We start from the raw sequence: 20927 nt of genomic DNA, 5'->3' as shown, positions 1-20927 counted from the left end.
TTGGCACCAGCTCCTTGCTTATAGATTGCCAGGCATAATTGAGTGTCCATGGCCCCCAGTATCTCAGGGCTCATTCACACAACCGATGATTTTTCCACATATGACCGATTATTGATCAGAGTTTGATAATAGTGTGATCCAAGTGTCATCCATTTTTCTAGTACGAAGAGAAAGATAAAAAAAAGTTTCTACATCTTGTCCTTTCTGACAGTCCGTGAAAATTGGATTGCACTTGCCTGTCATCTGAATGCGGTCATATTTTTTTCTGATGGACCCATTGACTTGCATTGACGACTCTCTGATCCAAATCAGTCATGTTTCCACTATTTTCTGTAGACCACTCCATCCATGAAAATTCATAGGCTATCAAAGGCATGGGTGCTATCCATGAAAAGCGTCTACAAATATCTCACCAATCAAGAAACGTAATCCTAATATATCCATTAACGTAGTAAAAAATGAGCGGTCACCTTTGATAGCCATAAACATTAGATTATTTTTAGGAGGCGGGCGGTGCTGATAAGAGTAGTTGTTGGACAACTGAATGGCATGGTCAGCTTGTCTTTACTCCCCAAATTACCACGTGTTCTAGGCCACTGTTTATCAATGTTTCTAAGCCAACTGGCCCCTAATAAATTACAGTAGTATACTTCTGGATCTATTAGAAGCAATCACATAGTAAGAACTCTCCAGCTTGAGAACCTAGGTGCTAGAGTTGCCTTTAATTTCTAACTATCTTACTATTAATGCCAGACTCCATAGAAAGATGTCAGATGTTGGGTAAAATCAGGGCAAATGCAGGTTATATAGACATTATTGAGGCCACCGCAACTCCAGCGTCAACTCTTTGCTGCTCTCTGACATTTATAGGGATGCATCTGTGACATAACTATTGGCAACATGTAACCGCTTCAATCAGACATTGGCTTTAAAGATCTCTTGCCGTCGTCCTCTGCATCACAGATGATCCCAGTGATCGGCGGCAGTGGTGACATGTTGCATGTGAGACATCACTGCTGTGCTCTGCCACCATTTCAGAACCCTGTTCTTGGGATTAGCAGGGGTCCCTGTGATCAGAAAGTTATGAGTGTGGATGGTTAATAACTTTTGGCTTTGGGAATATTCTCTTAAAGGTTACCTTTTAAAGGTGTTTACATATGGATGTAGTGGTATGACTGTATAGTGATTTTCCCACCAAATAATAATGATACATTTTTTAAAGAGATCCGATGTGCCCGTCATGAGAAATCTAGTGTAGAAGTCATGTGCAAATCGAACAGGAAGTGCTCTGTGGGCGTGTCATAACTTTTAGAAAAATTCTTGACACTCCCCTATCCTGATTTGCATATGGTTTCTACTCTAGATTTCTCATGATTGGCACATCGGATCTCTACAAAAAAGGTATCATTGTTATAAGGGGAAAAGCACCTACACAGCCAGATCTCTGCTTCTATATGTAATAATGTACTGACATGCTCCCTTTAAATGGAGATCCAACTAACCATGGGGAAAAGCCACCATCCTACGCACAATGGCAGCCAGTTGGGAAGGACTTAATTTAGCTGCTGCCCAGTAAGAATTGCAAAGTCTCTATAATTACCCCAAGCCGAACAAATCTGTTGGTTGCATGTGGTCCATGGTCGATGTGGTCCGGGGTCTCTCTTCTTTGGAAATCTTTACTTTAGTGGTCACATTTCACGTAGAGTACATTTACTTTACTTTGAGTTAGTATGAAACTTTATTAGCGCAGCTGTAATGTAGTGTATGATTATGTGGAGCGGAGAAGTACCGGAGCCGTATAATAGAAGGGATCTGGTTAGTGTAGCGGGATGACGTTCTTATTATCGAATACAGACAGAACAAACCGCACTTCACACATAATGTATGCAAATTTGTTTAATTCTAGGTATAAACTGAGCTTCCTGGAGATCATTTTCCTGCGGGTAAACAATATTCAATATCGCCCACGACCCCGGTTTACACTGTGCATTGCAATCACTCCCTTAAATGAACTCTTGTATGGGCTCCTGGTTTTCTGACCTGTTTTATAGTATGCGAATGTCGGTATATTGGGTGTTTATGAAATTGTAGATTTTCTACACCTATTAGATAAATTAGGCAACTTACATATTTTTTTTGCATTTTTGAGTGTGTTTTTGGTTGAAGATAACAGTGTGGCAATACTTTATTCAACCACAAAGCAGATAATAACATATAAAGCAATCCCAGCAAATACACAAGATGGTACAAATTGCAGAATCTCGCCCTTCCGCTGACTTGCCAAGATTAGAGCAGCTGCGACTTCAGGGCTTCCAGGGCCAAATACCCCAACCAGTGACACCCCACTTTTGGTGGCTAACCACAAAGAGGTGGTAACAACAAGCTTAGGAATCTGATAGTCCATTGAGGCACGTGGCCAGGTAACCTGACTATCCCAACCTAGATTCTCCAAACATTTTTAGGGGTTCAGTGATAGTCAGTGGAGCACATCTGTATTCATAGTCAGGGCCTTGGTCCTTTAAGCTGGCACACCGTAGAAAGTCAAATCGGTATCCCCATGTTGTCCTGGCTGTGGTTTTTGTAAAGTCTCTCTCTTTATAGAACCATAGTTTACGGACTGGGGTTTTGTAAAGTTTCTGTCTTCCCAGAAGGATAGACAATCCCTCTTTACACCCACATCTGTGGTTCGGGTCATCAGCCACAGGTCAAGGGGGAGGTAGGATGAGTTTAACTATCAATGCTTAAGTATTTAATCAATCTCCATAGTTCATACTTCTCTGTTTTGTAGGTCAAAAAACTAGCTGGCCTGGCACAATGTGTAATCAAGATATTAGCAAACATCAATTGTTCAATTACCCTATGTCCCTGTCCCTGTAAGATAGCAGACAATAAGCTACAGCAAACATCAACTCAAAAGTCAACATCAAAGCTCATGCGAACAATAGTCTGTGTTTCTTGACCAACCAAACAAAAACACATAAATTCAAAAGTCAATATAAAGATAATATCCTATGTCTCTTGACCTATTGAAAATAGATGACTGAATAATTAAGATTAAATGCTTGTCTGTTGTGAGTTCATTCTCTGGTCCACCAGTAGTGAGTTCTCCTTCCAGACTCCCTCTGGTGCTAACAGGAGGTAGTGAGGCTGATTTAATCAGTAGACCTGATAATGAGGATGACGATTGGACCTCAGGAATCTTAGACTGGATTTAAGACAGCCGATGCCCTAAGTCAGTGCTGGTGATTGCTTCTGGCTTCTCAGGTCTTGGTTTTCAGCTCTGTTCCAGCCCTCTCAAAGCTAAGTGTTTTTGCTAATGTTCACACTTGATTTTGTTGGTCTATTCAGTTTTTTGTGTGTTCAGCCAGCCCCGGCTGGGGCTGTGCTGAATTTCCACTCTTATTTATCTGTATTTGCCAATTTGCTTTTTAGTCCCTTATTAGATTGGCCTCTTTTTTGCTCTGTCTCAGAATATTTCAGAGTGCTGATATAGTGGGAGAAGTCTAGTGACTTCAGGGTTAATTTTGTTATCAGGAGTGTTGGACATTATTTTTGTAGGGTTTTTGGCAGATTGCAGACAGTGTCTTTCCTTTCCTATCCTATATAGTTAGTTTGGGCCCCATCGTTTGCTCAGCCTATTTTCCTGCCTGTGTTTGTGTTTTCATCTTGTTTCACCGTCAATACATGTGTGGGGGCTGTCTGTTCCTTTGGGATCTGCTCTGGGGCAGTTAGTTTTCCCCTTTTCTTGCTTTAGGCTTATGTAGTCCTCCGGCGGTGACGAGGCGTCTAGATCATCGTAGGAACGCTCCACTGCTACTGCTAGTTGTGTGGATAGGATCAGGGATCTGCAGTCTGCATAGTTACCAACCTCTCTGGTTTTCTGGGACTTGGCTTTTTGTTGTCCTCGGTGACCCATTCATAACACTTGTCATCACATCAGGTTTACAATTAAGCTGCAATACTTCATGAAAACTTAGCTTAGTGTGCTTGAAGCTGAACAAAAATCATGGTCCCTTAGCAAAAAGTATGGGTCCCACCAAGGTAAAAGCAGGAAATTGACATGAAAATCTGAATCTGTATATGGCATTTAATCCAAATACAATACAGTCCAAAAATGGTAAAAATTTGACATAGAGCCATTCTGAAATGTCCTTCAGTCGGATTAAGTGAACCTCTATGAATTAAGTGGGGAGTATTCTCCAAAGGTCCCTACATACACAAAAAGAAGTTATACGAATATAGAAAGCAAGTGCCAAAAGTCTATGGAAATCCTATAGTGTATGTCAGGACCCCCTTGTAAATCCATGTTGCATAGATCAATGTACATATAAATACTAGTAAATATGCTTATTCATAGTAACAAAGGAAAATGTGTTCTCCTGGCCACCCTAACGAGCGTTTTGTGTAGCTACTTTATCAAGGGGATGTGCCTTTTGAGAAAGCAGTTACGCAAAACGTGGTTTATGGTTACTACGTTACTGGTGGTCTCACAAGTGACAAGTGTAAAAATAGTGCTATGTAGTTTCTAAATAATACTGTAATAAATACAACTAATATTAAGATTTGGGGGAGAAAACCGTGGGTGCCTTGTTATCTAAATGCCATATTACTCCACCATAAACATATCATGTTGAATATGTTCAGCAGGGTGAGCTTTTCAGATTGATATACAGAATTGTGTGAAAAGATTCAGTATAACTTATCATTTATTGCTATAAATCTCTGCTCATTTGGGGTTTAGGAGCCCAGTGGGATGAATGTCAGTATGTGAAAAGTTATGCCGAATCCTACAAAGCTGTAGATCAATCTGTTTGGCGCTTCATGCTGTGCAGTATGATTATTTTTTGCGTTTTTAATATGACAGGTCCCCTTTTAAGTACCGTAAATGTACATTATGTAAATTACATATTTATTTCTATATTTTCTTTCCATGTAGTGACATTTTGGTTTTACTTGTGTTCTAACAGTTCTCGAAAAAGGTTTGTCGAAAGCCTTGAAGAAACTGGATGTTTATCTCAACACGCCACTCACCGAGGAGATTGACGCAAACAGCCGAGAGGAAGAGAAAGTTTCTAGAAGGAAATTTTTGGATGGAGATGAATTGACACTGGCTGACTGCAATCTTCTACCCAAGCTTCATGTGGTCAAGGTAGTATTATGCCAAGATTGGTCTCATCGCTGGGGTGAGATGGAAGCTAGTCTTAGTATAGTTGGAAAACCTTGGAGAGCGTATTGAAAAATACAACACCCAGACCTACGCAAGAAGGCATCTCACAACAAATTGTAGCATCTGGGGCCTCCGAGGTCACATTTGTAATTAAAGAGAATTGTGCAATTTAGCTGTCCTCCAGGAATAAGGCCAGGATTTACAGCAGCCAAATGGCGGTGTTCAATGAATGAGGATCGGCAACATGTTTGCAGAGTGGTGTTCCCTTAGTTGACTGTTTAAACAGGTAGACCATGCTTCTGATGCGCACAGAATGATCAAAAATTGATTGTTCTATGCACATAGACTGTCATTATTCTCGGCAGAATATGTCCGGTTTACACAGGTTGATGTGCTGCCGAGAACAATGATCTTTTAAGCAAGACAAAAGATTATTTCAGTGGTCAAACAAGCGTTTTGGGTGATCAGCCTCATATTTACAGAAAGCAAGGTCTTTAGTGCCTCCTACTGACATTTACTACCCTACAAGTCAATGTCCGATCCTTTAACAAGCCTTTTAAAGATTTTGTAAGGATTAAAAAATAAGTCTAAGGATTTTCAGCCAAACCAGTCTCTTTCAAAAGACAAAGACACCCATTTGCAGACAGCTGTTTCAGTTTTTTTGCCCCTCAAACGTACAGAGAGGAACTGAATGGATCTTTAATTCTTCCTACACCGGTTGGTGGTCTTCACTGAAGAAACAATACCCTCCTAGACCTACCTCTATGACCTTACATCCAGCCAACCAGTATCCTGCTGTGCACTGATGAGAATCCTGAAATTGCCGCATGTAGATGTTGTCTTTTACTTTTAGGAGAAACTTTGAGTCATGTTGCAAGGCATATCAAAGCCTTACATGTTGACTTATAGTTGAGCTACCTTCGATAGGTGGCACTAGAAAGTAGTTTTCGGCCTTCTTGATCAACTCTAGTTTACATACAGTATCTTTTTCTCAGAGAGCATTACCTGGATTTAAGTCACCAAAAAGAGAAACAATACCCTCGCAGGCCATAGAGTATCATGGTAGGTAGGGTGTTGAAGTGTATTAGGACTAGAGTTGACCATACTATTTGGTGTCCTAAGGAGCTGTTGGCCTTAGTTTTTACTTTAGAGAGATTCTGGGGGAGTCACATTGCCGTGAGTGGGGAACATAGAGATGTAGATTTGTCAAGTTCAGGGTTATAATAGTACAGCCTCTGGTTGAGAGAGTGGAGATTGGAGAGACTTTAGACAAATTAACGAGGGTTGAAAATATACTCAGGTTCCAGGCTCTTCACCTTAAAGCGTTAACTATGTTTGCTTTCTCCCGCAGTACGGGGAGGATTATTAAACACTTCATTTACTCCAGCATTTCTATTTTCTTAGCCAAATAATAAATATGATTTGCAGCATGTTTAAGTGTTTATTCTGGACCACCCACGCCTGCCCTATGTTCATAACCCCCGATTATATATATATATATATATATATATATATATATTTGACCTGGATATATTTGGGAAATGCAATTCCCTGGAGGTTTCCACAATGTGTGTAGAAATAGAAAAAAACAAGTGCACATATAGTGTGAGAGAAACTCTATGTCTGGTCCGATACTTAGCCAGGGACCACTATCGCTATTCATTCAAGTCAGTGGCTTCCTATTGATGTCACCAAATCTCAGGATTGCAGTGTGATTCTCCCCAATATGTTAACTTGTCCTTTGAGGGACATGGAATGAAAAGAAAACTGTGCATAAAAACTGTCAAAAAGACATTGGTAAATTTCTCTGTGCGATTCCCTTTCCCCAGGAGAACACATTCCATGCCTCCTACCGTCACACTTGGGTGGTCTGCCACTTTGTAAAGTTAAAAGGGGGAATTCTTGCCACATAAAGTGATGGCGTATTTCTGCAATATGATCTATGAGGGTCCAATCACTGAAACACGCCTACCTTGAGAAAAAAGATCCCACAGCCCTGGTTCACATATTTTTCCCTCTTGGCCACTCGGGCATGCAAAAAACTGGAGCTCTTCTATCGATCCCCAGCACAACTGAAGGCCGGGAGCTCTGTCGAAATGACTGTGAAGGAGCATCATTAGGATCATTGAGGGTCCCAAGGGTTGGACTCCCACTGTTCTGTGCAGAATAAGGCAGACTTTATTGCAGTTATACAGTTTAGCTAAACCTCTATACCAGGGTCCAATAAGGAGACTGTAGGTAGAATCTGTGCTTTTATTGAACGTGATATATTGGAGCGGTGAAACTATAATACAAACATATATATATATATATATGTATATATACAATCAGTACAGGGGTGGTAGAATACATATCATTACATATCATACATTATGAATAAACATTTGCACACTAATGCTGACCAGCGTGCAGGACTGATTAAACCAGGCTAAATAAGATAGAAATTAGCTGTAGAAAGCATGAGTACATACCAGCGATGCAATCACAAGGGGAGAAGAGATATGAGATGCTTCCTGAATGCAGGCTGAAGGAAAATGGAGAAACTGGAGGGAAACTACCATAATCCTTTGCAAAAGCTACCAGAATGCACTGCAAAGCTTACCATAATGCACTGCAAAGGGAGGGAAAGATTCAGGCATCAAAGTGAAAGTAAAACAACACAATAAGACTGCGGTTACGACTCTGGACACTAGAGGGAGCCAAAAGCACTGAAAACTATACAGTCTATGTAAATTACAGCAAGCAAATAATCAGAGATTATAAATTGAATGTCGGAGACAGAACACCCACCATTCATAAAGTGATGGTGTATCCTAGAAACTTTGAGATAAGAGTACCCTTTTCTTGTCGGCTCACCACATGGTGATGTGTATAATATCACCAGTTCCTAAACTTGAAAGGGTTTTCCAGTCTTGGAAACCACCTGTCACAACTCTGTTGTTGGGTGTCCCGCGACCAGGGGATAATTCCCTGTCCCCAACGGTAGGTTTTCCCTAGCTCGCCCTGTTCCCCAGATTACTTCTGATGGTGAAGACGCTGGGGCCACTTACCTTGCCTTAGCTCCTGAATCTGTCTCAGTCTGTACCCTTTACCCACCCAGGGAAGAGGGGAGTAGCAGTGTACCATAATACACAAACCAGACTAACAAGGTAATACGAACAGGGATAAAAGAAAATATCAGTCATACATATATGCACACATAAACAACAGAGGTAAACACTGGGGAGGGGAAGATGGTTTAAATCAAAGTATAAGAAAGGGAATTATTACGCACTCAAAACCTAGCAACAGTGACAGATAAATCCACCAAATGCCGTCTCCATCAACAACCACCAACAACCTCTAGTCATGCAGCATAAGCTATCCTCTGACAACGAGTGCTAGCCAGGACCCAGATTATATAGGAGATGGGAGTGGGTAACAGTGAACAGCTGAGAGCCTTAATGCAGGAAAGCTTCCGTGAGCTCTCAACAGAGCAGATTAACCCCTGCACTGCCAAAAGAAACTTACACCATTTAATATGAAGGTGAAGTGCTTCTAATCAGTGCAGGAGTAGGAGAAATCAGACGACGCGGTCTTCTGGCTCTTCTCTGTTGTGGTAAACCTTTCAAGTCCAGCGCTTAGTCTCTGCCCCTGCTGTCTGTTTTTGTCTACAGTACTGAGGACGCTGCAGCCAATCTCTTAGCTGAGCGGCTCGTGCCTTCTACTCAGGCAGAACCACTGATCTCATTTACTGGCAGCTGCGCTGTCAGTGGGACCTAAGCGCTGCACACAATAGACATCGGGAGCAGCAGTGGAGACTCAATTTTGGACTTGGAGAGCGTAAGTAATGCTCAGGTTTTTTTTTCCCCTGCACCTGTGGAACAGAGGAGAAAATCTCTATCAGCACCATACAGTATTATGTCCTAAATAATAGTGTTATACATTTGCCAAATGACTTTTTTTATATCTGGAGTGTAGCTAAGGGTGGACCCCAGTTGATGGGTGTCAATGTGTGGAGCAGCAAACTTTGCCTTATTGAGATAAAGGGGCTAGCAAACTGAACCTTTGTTCTAAGCGACAAAGTCTTAACTAATCTAGTTTTGAGCGGACTCCAAACTGGAACACCCTTTTACATCTTGAAATTGTTTCTTGTCCAACCAAACTCTTCAGGTCAAAAAGTAAACTAATGGGAGAAGAAGATAGGCTATCTACATAATCAACACAAGTTATGTGCTAGGGCTCCTTTCAGGAATGAGGTCTAAATCTAGCCACATTAGGACTGAGTTTACTGGTGTTAGATAGTTTGCTCCAGTAGGTGCAGCATGAGAGAAGTCCCAAAGGCAATGATGGATTAGCATAGTAGAGCGCTTTGTAGTCCAATAAGAGAATGTCATCACAGGTCGGGTTCATGTGTATATATATAGTGGGGGCTCAGGAGCCCAGTCCTTCACAGCAGGTGCCAAGTTGTCACTGACCTATAACTGCAGTGACTGGAGCTAGCCCCTGTTGCTGCTGTATCACACACCTATTAAGCTCAGCGAGAGGGATCCATAGGAGACCATGATTTTGACTACATACTGAAATACTGCAATCAAAAATACAAGCAATCTCAGGTTCAATTCCTCAAAAAGGGGTAAAAAAATAAGTGAAAAGTAATGCAAAATATTTTAAAAAACATTACAGAATAAAAAAAACAAAGTAGTTAAAATCAAGGCCGTTTTTTTCCTCTCTGAAAATAAAAAAAGGCAAAAATATTTAAAACCTCATATTTCATAATGTCGTGTTCGGAAAAGTCCGATCTATAACCATATAAAATTGTTTGTCCTATACGATAAACATAGTAAAGAGAAAATAAATCGAAATTCCAGAATTGCTGTTTTTCGGTTTCCACAATTTCCCAAAAAATGCAATAAAAGTCGATCAAAATGTTCTATATACCCCAAATTGGTATAAATAAAAACGACCGCTCAAAACGCAAAAAAAACAAGTCTTTGTATAGCTAAATTAATGAAAAGCTAAGGTTTCAGAAAATGCGACATAAACCAATTTTTTTTTCTTTATTTAACCCCTTTGACGCCACGTAGGTGACATGAAAAGTCGTGACAATACGACCCATGACGCCTATGTGGTGTCATGAATTGATTGCCCCCCCTGCGGGTCGGGTGACCGGGGTCACTGAAAGGTCACCCGACCCGCACACAAAGGACCCTTCAGAGTTAACACCTGGGGGTGTGGCTTAGCCCCCACGTGCCTACGATCGCTCTGATTGGCTGTTAAAAGTGAAACTGCCAATCAGAGCGATTGTAATATTTCACCAATGAAAATTGGTGAAATATTACAATCCAGCCATGGCCGATGCTGAAATAGCATCGGACATGGCTGGACACCGAGACCCGACCCCCCCCTTCACACCGACTGACGGCACCGATCGGCTGCCGCCACCGTCTGACGGCACCAATCGGCAGCCGCCGTCATAATCTGCCCCCCCGCCTTCCCTCCGCCCCCCCAGCCCTCCGATCATCCCCTCACCCTCCGATCACCCCCTCTCACCCTCCTTTGTGCCTCAGATCTCCCGCTATCCGTCCCGGTGTCCCGCCGTCCAGCGTCATGGGCGCCGCCATCTTGGAAGATGGCGGGCGCATGCGCAGTGCACCGAATCGAATCTGCAACGCTGCAGATTCATTCATTTATTTTGATCACTATAACAAACTTTCATAGTGATCAAAATAAAAAAAAGTAAATCACCGCCCCCCTTATCACCCCCATAGGTAGGGACAAATAATAAAAAAAACAAAATATTTTTTTTTTATTTTTCCATTAGGGCTAGGGTTAGGGCTAGGGTTAGGGATAGAAATAGGGTTAGGGTTGGACTAAGGGTTAGGGTTGGACTAAGGGTTGGAATTAGGGTTAGGGTTGTAATTGGGATTAGGGATGGGTTGGGGTTGGGATTACGGTTAGGCTTGTGGTTAGGGTTAGAGTTGGGATTTCGTTAGGGGTGTGTTGGGATTAGTGTTGTGGTTAGGGTTATGATTAGGGTTGGGATTAGGGTTAGGGGTGTGTTGGGGTTAGGGTTGGAGATAGAATTGAGGGGTTTCCACTGTTTAGGCACATCACGGGGTCTCCAAACGCGACATGGAGCCACCATTTATTCCAGCCAATTTTGCGTTCAAAAAGTCAAACGGTGCTCCCTCCATTTCGAGCCCTGACATGTGCCCAAACAGTGGTGTACCCCCACTTATGGGGTATCAGGGTACTCAGGAAAAATTGCACAACAACTTTGGGGGTCTAATTTCTCCTGTTACCCTTGGGAAAATAAAAACATGGGGGCTAAAATAATAATTTTTGTGGAAAAAAAATGATTTTTTATTTTCACGGTTCTGCGCTATAAACTTCTGTGAAGCACTTGGGGGTTCAACGTGCTCACCACACATCTAGATAAGTTCCTTTGGGGGTCTAGTTTCCAAAATGGGGTCACTTGTGGGGGGTTTCCACTGTTTACGTACATCAGGGGCTCTGCAAATGTAACATGACGCCCACAGACCATTCCATCAAGTCGGCATTTCAGAATGTCACTACTTCCATTCCGAGCCCCAGCGTGTCCCTGAACAGTGCCCCCCCCACATATGGGGTACCAGTGTACTCAGGACAAACTGGCCAACAAGTTCTGGGGTCCAATTTATCCTGTTACCCTTGTGAAAATAAAAAATAGTGGGCTAAAAATAATTTTTTGAGGAAAAAAAAATAATTTTTTATTTTCACAGCTCTGCGTTATAAACTTCTGTGAAGCACTTGGGGGTTCAAAGTGCACACCTCACATCTAGATTAGTTCCTTGGGTGATCTAGTTTCCAAAATGGGGTCATTTGTGGGGGGGTTTGCACTGTTTATGTACATCAGGGGCTCTGCAAACGTAACATGACGCCCACAGACCATTCCATCAAGTCTTCATTTCAAAGCGTCACTACTTCCCTTCCGAGCCCCAACGTGTGCCCAAACAGTGGTCCCCCCCCCACTTATGGGGTACCAGCGTACTCAGGACACACTGGACAACAACTTTTGGTGTCCAATTTATCCTGTTACCCTTGTGAAAATAAAAAATAGCAGGCTAAAAATGTATTTTTTGAGGAAAAAAAAATATTTTTATTTTAACGGCTCTGCGTTATAAACTTCTGTGTAGCACCTGGGGGTTCAAAATGCTCACTATGCATCTAGATAAGTTCCTTAGGGGGTCTAGTTTCCAAAATGGGGTCATTTGTGGGGGAGCTCCAAAGTTTACGCACACAGGGACTCTGCAAACACGACATGGTGTCCGCTAATGATTGGAGCTAATTTTCCATTCAAAAAGTCAAATGACGCTCCTTCCCTTCTGAGCCATGCCGTGCGCTCAAACAGTGGTTTCCCCCCACATATGGGGTACCAGTGTACTCAGGACAAACTGGACAACAACTTTTGGGGTCCAATTTATCCTGTTACCCTTGGGAAAATAAAAAATAGCGGGCTAAAAAATCATTTTTGAGGAAAAAAAATATTTTTTTATTTTCATGGCTCTGCATTTATAAACTTCTTAGAAGCACTTGGGGATTCAGAGTGCTCACTACACATCTAGATAAGCTCCTTGGGGGTTCTAGTTTCCAAAATGGGGTCACTTGTGGGGGTTTCTACTGTTTAGGCACATCAGGGGCTCTGCAAACGCAACATGATGCCCGCAAAAGAACATTCCATCAAAGTCTGCATTCCAAAATGGCGCTCCTTCCCTTCTGAGCTCTCCCGTGCTCCCAAACAGTGGTTCCCCCCACATATGGGGTATCGGTGTACTCAGGACAAATTGCACAACAACTTTTGTGGTTCAATTTCTCCTGTTAGCCTTGTGAAAATAAAAAATAGCGGGCTAAAAAATCATTTTTGAGCAAAAAAAAATGATTTTTTATTTTCACTGCTCTGCGTTATAAACTTCTATGAAGCACTTGGGGGTTCAAAGTGCTCACCACACATCTAGATAAGTTCCTTCGAGGGTCTAGTTTCCAAAATGGGGTCACTTATGGGGGAGCTCCAATGTTTAGGCACACAGGGGCTCTCCAAATGCGACATGGTGTCTGCTAACGATTGGAGCTAATTTTCCAATCAAAAAGTCACATGGCGCTCCTTCCCTTCCGGGCCCTGCCGTGCGCCCAAACAGTGGTTTATGACCACATATGAGGTATCAATGTACTCAGGAGAAATTGCCCAACAAATTTTAGGATCCATTTTATCCTGTTGCCCATGTGAAAATGAAAAAACTGAGGCTAAATAAAATTTTTGTGAAAAAAAAAGTACTTTTTTTTTACGGATCAATTTGTGAAGCACCTGGGGGTTCAAAGTGCTCACTATGCATCTTGATAAGTTCCTTGGAGGGTCTAGTTTCCAAAATGGGGTCACTTGTGGGGGAGCTCCAATGTTTAGGCACACAGGGGCTCTCCAAACGCGACATGGCAACCGCTAAATATTCAAGCATATTTTCCATTCAAAAAGTAAAATGGCGCTCCTTGCCTTCTGAGCCCTGCCGTGCGCCCAAACAGTGGTTTATGACCACATATGAGGTATCGGGGGACTCACGAGAAATTGCCCAACAAATTTTAGGATACATTTTATCCTGTTACCCATGTGGAAATGAAAAAACTGATGCTAAAAGAAAATTTTGGTTGGAAAAATTAAAATGTCCATTTTTTCATTCCATGTTGCTTTAGTTCCTGTGAAGCACCTGAAGGGTTAATAATCTTCTTGAATGTAGTTTTGAGTAGCTTGAGGGGTGCAGTTTTTAGAATGGTGTCACTTTTGGCTATTTTCTGCTATATAGACCCCTCAAAGTGACTTTAAATGTGAGGTGGTCCCTAAAAAAATGGTTTTGTAAATTTTGTTGTAAAAATGAAAAATTGCTGGTCAACTTTTAACTTCCTAACGAAAAAAAATGTTGTTTCCAAAATTGTGCTGATGTAAAGTAGACATGTGGGAAATGTTATTTATTAACTATTTTGTGTCACATAACTCTCTGGTTTAACAGAATAAAAATTCAAAATTTGAAAGTTGCAAAATTTTCAAAATTTTCACCAAATTTCCATTTTTTTCACAAATAAACGCAAAAATTATCGACCTAAATTTACCACTAACACGAAGCCCAAAATGTCACGAAAAAACAATCTCGGAATCGCTAGGATGCGTTGAAGCGTTCCTGAGTTATTACCTCATAAAGGGACATTGGTCAGAATTGCAAAAAATGGCCAGGTCGTTAAGGTCAAAATAGGCTGGGTCATGAAGGGGTTAAGGAGCTATGAAGTTTTTTAACCACTAAAATCTAAAATAAAACAATGCAAGTAATCGTACTGACCTGGAAAATCATGTTGGTCAGTCATATTTGCTGAAAAAGGAATGCTATAACTCAAATGACCACCATGGAATTCTTTTTTTTTTTTTTTTTTTTTAACCATTTCATCGCAATGGGATTTTTTTTTTTTTAAATGAATGTTATCCTGCAAAACAAAACAAACAATTTTTTATATGACAATAATGATTGAAAAATTAAAAAAACAAGGCTCTTGCAAGAAGGGAGATGAGAAAGAACAAAAGTACAAGAGAGAAAAATGGCTACATCCTTAAAGGGAATCTGTCACCTCATTTTTGGCCTATAAGATGCGGTCACCGCCATCAGGGGCTTATCTACAGCATTCTGTAATGCTGTAGATAAGCCCCCCGATGTAACCTGAAAGATAAGAAAAACGAGTTATATTATACTCACCCAGGGGTCTGGTCCGGTCTGGTCCAATGGGTGTCGCAGTGCGGTCCGGCACCTCCCATCTTCTAGCGATGACGTCCTCCTTCTTACTTCTGCCGCGGCTCCTGCACAGGCGCACTTTTATCTGTCCTGTTGAGGGCAGAGCAGAGTACTGCAGTGCGCAGGCGCCGGGAAAGGTCAGAGAGGTCCAGCTCCTGCGCACTGCAGTACTTTACTCTGCCCTCAACAGGTCAGATATAGTACGCCTGCGCAGGAGCCACTGTGGAAGTAAGAAGGAGGACGTCATCGATAGAAGATGGGAGGCGCCGGACCGCGACACCCACCCCTGCCCCACGGTGAGTATAATCTAACTTGTTTTTCTTCTCTTTCAGGTTACATTGGGGGGCTTATCTACAGCATTACAGAATGCTGTAGATAAGCACCTGATGACTGGCTGCAGCTCATAGACCAAAAATGGGGTGACAGATTCCCTTTAAGGGGATATTGTAGTGTTATGAGGATTGCTGGTAGATTATATATGCATCATGCTCATACTGTATTTTTCTAGATTGTGGCCAAGAAGTATCGCAACTATGAAATCCCAGCAGAGATGACAGGAGTGTGGAGATACCTGAAGAACGCCTATGCCAGAGACGAATTTACCAATACGTGCGCGGCTGACAAAGAGACAGAACTGGCCTATGCCGATGTAGCAAAGAGGCTCTCCAAGTCCTAACAACCAAGAAAATGCCACCAAGTATAGTATTCTCTTCTACAAAGACTACTATTGCCTTAGGATGGACCTCTTCCTGTGTGACCATCATATCTTTATCTCAGCTTCCTGGTACACCGCCGTGACGCCTATCTACAAGCATGACCGTCATCAAGGAAAATCCTCGAGCAAATTGCATCAATCGTATAAATTTGAAAGACAATGATTCCCAAACCGTTAATTTCCATCCTAGACTGAAGGCAATATCTGCTGTCCTATATAAAGTATTTTTGTAATGTAAGCGCACTCCTTTCAAGGTGATTTATAAATTGTATTATATCATAGATAGTTGTATAATTTATATATATATGTGATTTAGTGCTACTGTCTACATCTATAGCTAGAGTAGGGATTCTAGCATAATCTGCGATTCCATCAGAGTGGTCTATATTTTGTTTTATTGCTTCTTTTTGGAATTTTTTTTTTCAAGACTTTGTGAGAAACTAAAGACCTTCTGGCATAGATAATAAGGCTTGTGGAATCTGTTTGTAGGAATATGTTTATATATATATATATATATATATATATTGTTTTAAGGTTTGTGCCTTCTTGGTTAAATTGCAGTATATTGATACTAATAAATTTAATTTCAAAATGTTTTTTTTTGATTTTTTTTTTTAACATTTTTTTATGATCGGAAAGAGGATCTAACCTAAATATTGGAAACTTCTTTACAACCTGGCCCCTCAGTGGTGTAGCTATAAGAGGTGCAGAGAAAATTGTTGTAACCAGACCCTGACGGTTTTGGGGGGTCCAGTGGTCCGTCTGTCACGTCAGTCATTCCAAATCCTGCCTCTGTATTAGGCCTGATTCACACGTAAGACTTTCATGTACGTGTTCTATCCATATTTTTGTGTGGATACAACATGTACTCATTTTAGTCTATGGTTTTTTTCATATGTTTAATTTTGGTGGGCTGGTGGTTGACGACTGATGGCTCACAAGACCCTGGATCAGGGATCAGGTCAGTAATCCGTGACTGCTTGACGGGAGCCTTGGGAACCGCCTCCTACTTGATGGCATCCGCGCATCCTCTTTTGATTAGCTGGCCTGATGTGTGCATCACACCACATCAATGATGCTGTGCCAGGATCAAAAAAGGAGCCACATATGGCATCAGGTAGCAGGCGGTTCTCAGGGTTCCCATCCATTGGTCATGAAATACTGACCTACCTGCAGGACCAAGGTCCTAGGGAATCAATTCGCTCCTCTCTACTTAGCCTCTATACAATACAGTGAAATTCTAGGTTTTCATCGTAGTTTTGTTTATCCCTCCTCAAGATGTAGGACAAATGTATGATTGCTAGCCGTCCAATGGCTAAGACCCCCAGTGACAGAAATAGGAGTTCCATATAGGATGGAAATGCACCCCCCTAAGTATCTCTTCATTCCTTGTCCACAAGAGTGGCAGAAGCCGGTTCCAATTAATCGATCTAATGAACAAGCATACAGGAATCGTACAGGAATATAAAAATATACGATATATTACTTACCATAGTTTTGCAACCTAATGTCATTTATACAAATAAAAAAATAAAGTAGATGTGTATATGTATAAATATATATATTTTGAGGTATAGCCACAGGTTTTCAATGATGTTCAGATCAGGGGACTGTCAAAATTTCACCAAACTCTTGATGCACCATTGTACAAAAGCTGAAATTGAAAAGAGGATGGCCTCTACAAATGGATAATGCTCCTACACACACGACAAAATCCACAGTGGATGACCTCAGAAGGCTCAAGCTGAAGGTTTTACAACGGCCCTCACAGTCCCAAGATCATTGAAAATCTGTGGCTAGACCTCAAAATAGCAGAGGATGCAAAACGACCCAGGCATCTCACAGAACTGGAGGAATTCTCCAAGGAAGAATGGATGAAAATCCCTCAAACAAGAATTAAGGCTCTTGACTGGCTACAAAAAGCGTTTACAAGCTGTGATACTTGCAAAAGGGGGTGCTACTAGGTACTAACCATGAAAGAACAATACCAGAAATACTTAGTCCCTGTACATGGAGGTACAAAAACTAAAATTCTTAAAATAATTCAACCTTTATTAATGTTTCCAATATACCGTATATACTCGAATATAATCCAAGATTTTCAGCCCACTTTTTTATATTCGAGTCATATACACCAGGGGGTCGGAGGGGGGGGGGGTGTCAGGTCATACTGACCCGTCCTGGCACGGTCTCTGCAACCCCCAGCTTCTCCGCGATCTCCCTTCCTTCCTTCAGCTGTCAAATGGTACCGCTCATTACACTCATGAATATGCGCATATTCATGAGTGTAATGAGCGGTACCACGTGACCGCTGAAGGCAGGAAGGGAGATCGCGGAGAAGCTGGGGGCTGCAGAGACAGTGCCAGGACGGCAAAGTATAGCGATACTCACCTGTCCGGGGTCCATTGCTGCTTGCTGCTGTCTGGCACGTCATCTGTCAGTGACGTTCAGACAGCAGAGGGCACCGTGACGTGATTAGTGCGCACCGCGCCCCCTGCAATCTGAACATCACTGAAAGATGATGTGCCAGACAGCAGCAAGCAGCGATGGACCCCGGACAGGTGAGTATCTCAGGTGCCAGCAGGGACACCGGCACCTGGCCCCAGCAACGGAGAGGTGAGTGTCATTTTTTTATTTTTAAATGCAGCAGCGGCAGCACATGGGGGCATAATCTATGGAGCATCATATGGGGGCAGCATATAGGGGTGTAATCTATGGAGCATCTTATAGGGGCAGCATATGGGGAATAATCTATGGAGAATCTTATGGGGGCAGCATTTGGGGGCATAATCTATGGAGCATCTTATGGGGGCAGCATATGGGGGCATAATCTATGGAGCATCTTATAGGGGCAACATATGGGGGCATTATCAATGGAGCATCATATAGGGGCATAATCTATGGAGCATCTTATGGGGGCAGCATATAGGGGCATAATCTATGGAGCATCTTATAGGGGCAGCATATAGTGGTGTAATCTATGGAGCATCTTATAGGGGCAGCATATGGGGAATAATCTATGAAGCATCTTATGGGGGCAGCATATGGGGGCATAATCTATGGAGCATCTTATGGGGGGCAGCATATGGGGGCATAATCTATGGAGCATCTTATAGGGGCAACATATGGGGGCATTATCAATGGAGCATCATATAGGGGCATAATCTATGGAGCATCTTATGGGGGCATAATCTATGGAGCATCTTATGGGGGCAGCATATTGGGGCATAATCTATGGAGCATCTTATAGGGGCAGCATATAGGGGCATAATGTATGGAGCATCTTATGGGGGCAGGATATGGGGGCATAATCTATGGAGCATCTTATGGGGGCAGCATATGGGGGCATAATCTATGGAGCATCTTATGGGGGCAGCATATGGGGCCTATTCTATGGAGCATCTTATGGGGCATAATCTATGGAATATCTTATGGGGCCATAACCTTTATGGAGCAGCATATGGGGAATACTATTCTATGGATCATCTTATGGGGCTATCATGAACTGTATCGAGCATTATGTGGGGCTCCTGATTCAATATGGATATTCAAAAACATTTAACCTACTGATGTCTCAATTAATTTTACTTTTATTGGTATCTATTTTTATTTTTTAAATTTACCAGTAGCTGCTGCATTTTCCACCCTAGGCTTATACTTCAGTCAATAAGTTTTCCCAGTTTTTTGTGGCAAAATTAGGGGGGGTCGGCTTATACACGGGTCGTCTTATACTCGAGTATATACGGTATATAAAAAAAATAAAAAACAAGCACCTTATACACTGATGCACAAAGCCCTATCATGACTCTACTGTGACATAGCATAGGGTAATCAATGAGTGAAACAGGCTGCCATGAGGGGTGGTGAGTTCTCCTTCAATGGAAGTCTTCAAACAGAGGCTGGACAGACATGAGATGTTTAGTGAATCCTGCATTGAGCAGGGTGTTGGAGATGATGGCTCTGGAGGTCTCTTCCAACTTTTACATTCTATGTGTCAACATACAAAATAGGCTTTATTCTCTGCGACATTTATAACACTTTGCACCTTATTTATAGTGTTCTATCACTATTCAGCGGTTATTACAACACTGACATTGCTAAGTTAAAATAGCAGTTATTATAGCACTATGCACTTTACTTATCTACAGAATTTCATTATCCTTCATCTGCCCCTATGTTGAAATTTTGGTAACCATATTTTAATAATTTTAGTTTTTGTGCATTCATGTACAGGGACTCTGTATCTCTGGTCGTGCTCTTTCATTAGTACCTTGGAGGTGTTTTGTACATATTTATGACTCAGTGCATTACCGTAATTTATAGGTATGAACCATGCAGGGTGCCCAAACTTTTGCATTGGCCCATTTTTCTTTTTGCAATTTTTAAAATGTAAAAGATGAATATATATATACACATACAGTTGTGGCCAAAAGTATTAACACCCCTGCAATTATGTCAGATAGTACTCAGTTTCTTCCTGAAAATTATTGCAAACACAAATTCTTTGGTATTATTATCTTCATTTAATTTGTCTTAAATGAAAAAAACACAAAAGAGAATGAAGCAAAAAGCAAAACATTGATCATTTCACACAAAACTCAAAAAATGGGCCAGACAAAAGTATTGGCACCCTCAGCCTAATACTTGGATGCACAACCTTTAGCCAAAATAACTGCGACCAACCGCTTCCGGTAACCATCAATGAGTTTCTTACAATGCTCTGCTGGAAATTTAGACCATTCTTCTTTGGCAAACTGCTGCAGGTCCCTGATATTTGAAGGGTGCCTTCTCCAAACTGCCATTTTTAGATCTCTCCACAGGTGTTCTATGGGATTCAGGTCTGGACTCATTGCTGGCCACCTTAGAAGTCTCCAGTGCTTTCTCTCAAACCATTTTCTAGTGCTTTTTGAAGTGTGTTTTGTGTCATTGTCCTGCTGGAAGACCCATGACCTCTGAGGGAGACCCAGCCTTCTCACACTGGGCCCTACATTATGCTGCAAAATTTGTTGGTAGTCTTCAGACTTCATAATGCCATGCACACGGTCAAGCAGTCCAGTGCCAGAGGCAGCAAAGCAACCCCAAAACATCAGGGAACCTCCGCCATGTTTGGCTGTAGGGACCGTGCTCTTTTCTTTGCCTCTTTTTTTCTCCTGTAAACTCTATGTTGATGCCTTTGCCCAAAAAGCTCTACTTTTGTCTCATCTGACCAGAGAACATTCTTCCAAAACGTTTTAGGCTTTTTCAGGTAAGTTTTGGCAAA

General features: G+C 41.8%; 1 protein-coding gene across 3 annotated transcripts in view; it reads left to right on the top strand.

Moving 5' to 3' along the window:
• Window positions 1–16261, top strand: part of CLIC5 (chloride intracellular channel 5) — a 158574-nt gene extending 142313 nt beyond the window's left edge. For 2 of the 3 annotated variants that reach the window (XM_073586536.1, XM_073586538.1), the window contains exons 5-6: window positions 4968–5149; window positions 15461–16261. In XM_073586536.1, the coding sequence (XP_073442637.1) occupies window positions 4968–5149; window positions 15461–15628 (350 nt within the window). In that variant the 3' untranslated portion in view covers window positions 15629–16261. The remainder of the gene's footprint in view (window positions 1–4967; window positions 5150–15460) is intronic. The other variant, XM_073586537.1, reaches the window with a different exon arrangement.
• The last annotated feature ends 4666 nt before the right edge of the window (window positions 16262–20927 follow it).

Source organism: Dendrobates tinctorius, unplaced genomic scaffold (genome assembly GCF_039654945.1).
Source record: "Dendrobates tinctorius isolate UK_male_01 unplaced genomic scaffold, ASM3965494v1 ptg000093l, whole genome shotgun sequence".
Classification (NCBI taxonomy): domain Eukaryota; kingdom Metazoa; phylum Chordata; class Amphibia; order Anura; family Dendrobatidae; genus Dendrobates; species Dendrobates tinctorius.
The sequence above is the reverse complement of the archived record's forward strand: the minus strand, read 5'-3'. Positions and strand labels throughout refer to the sequence as shown.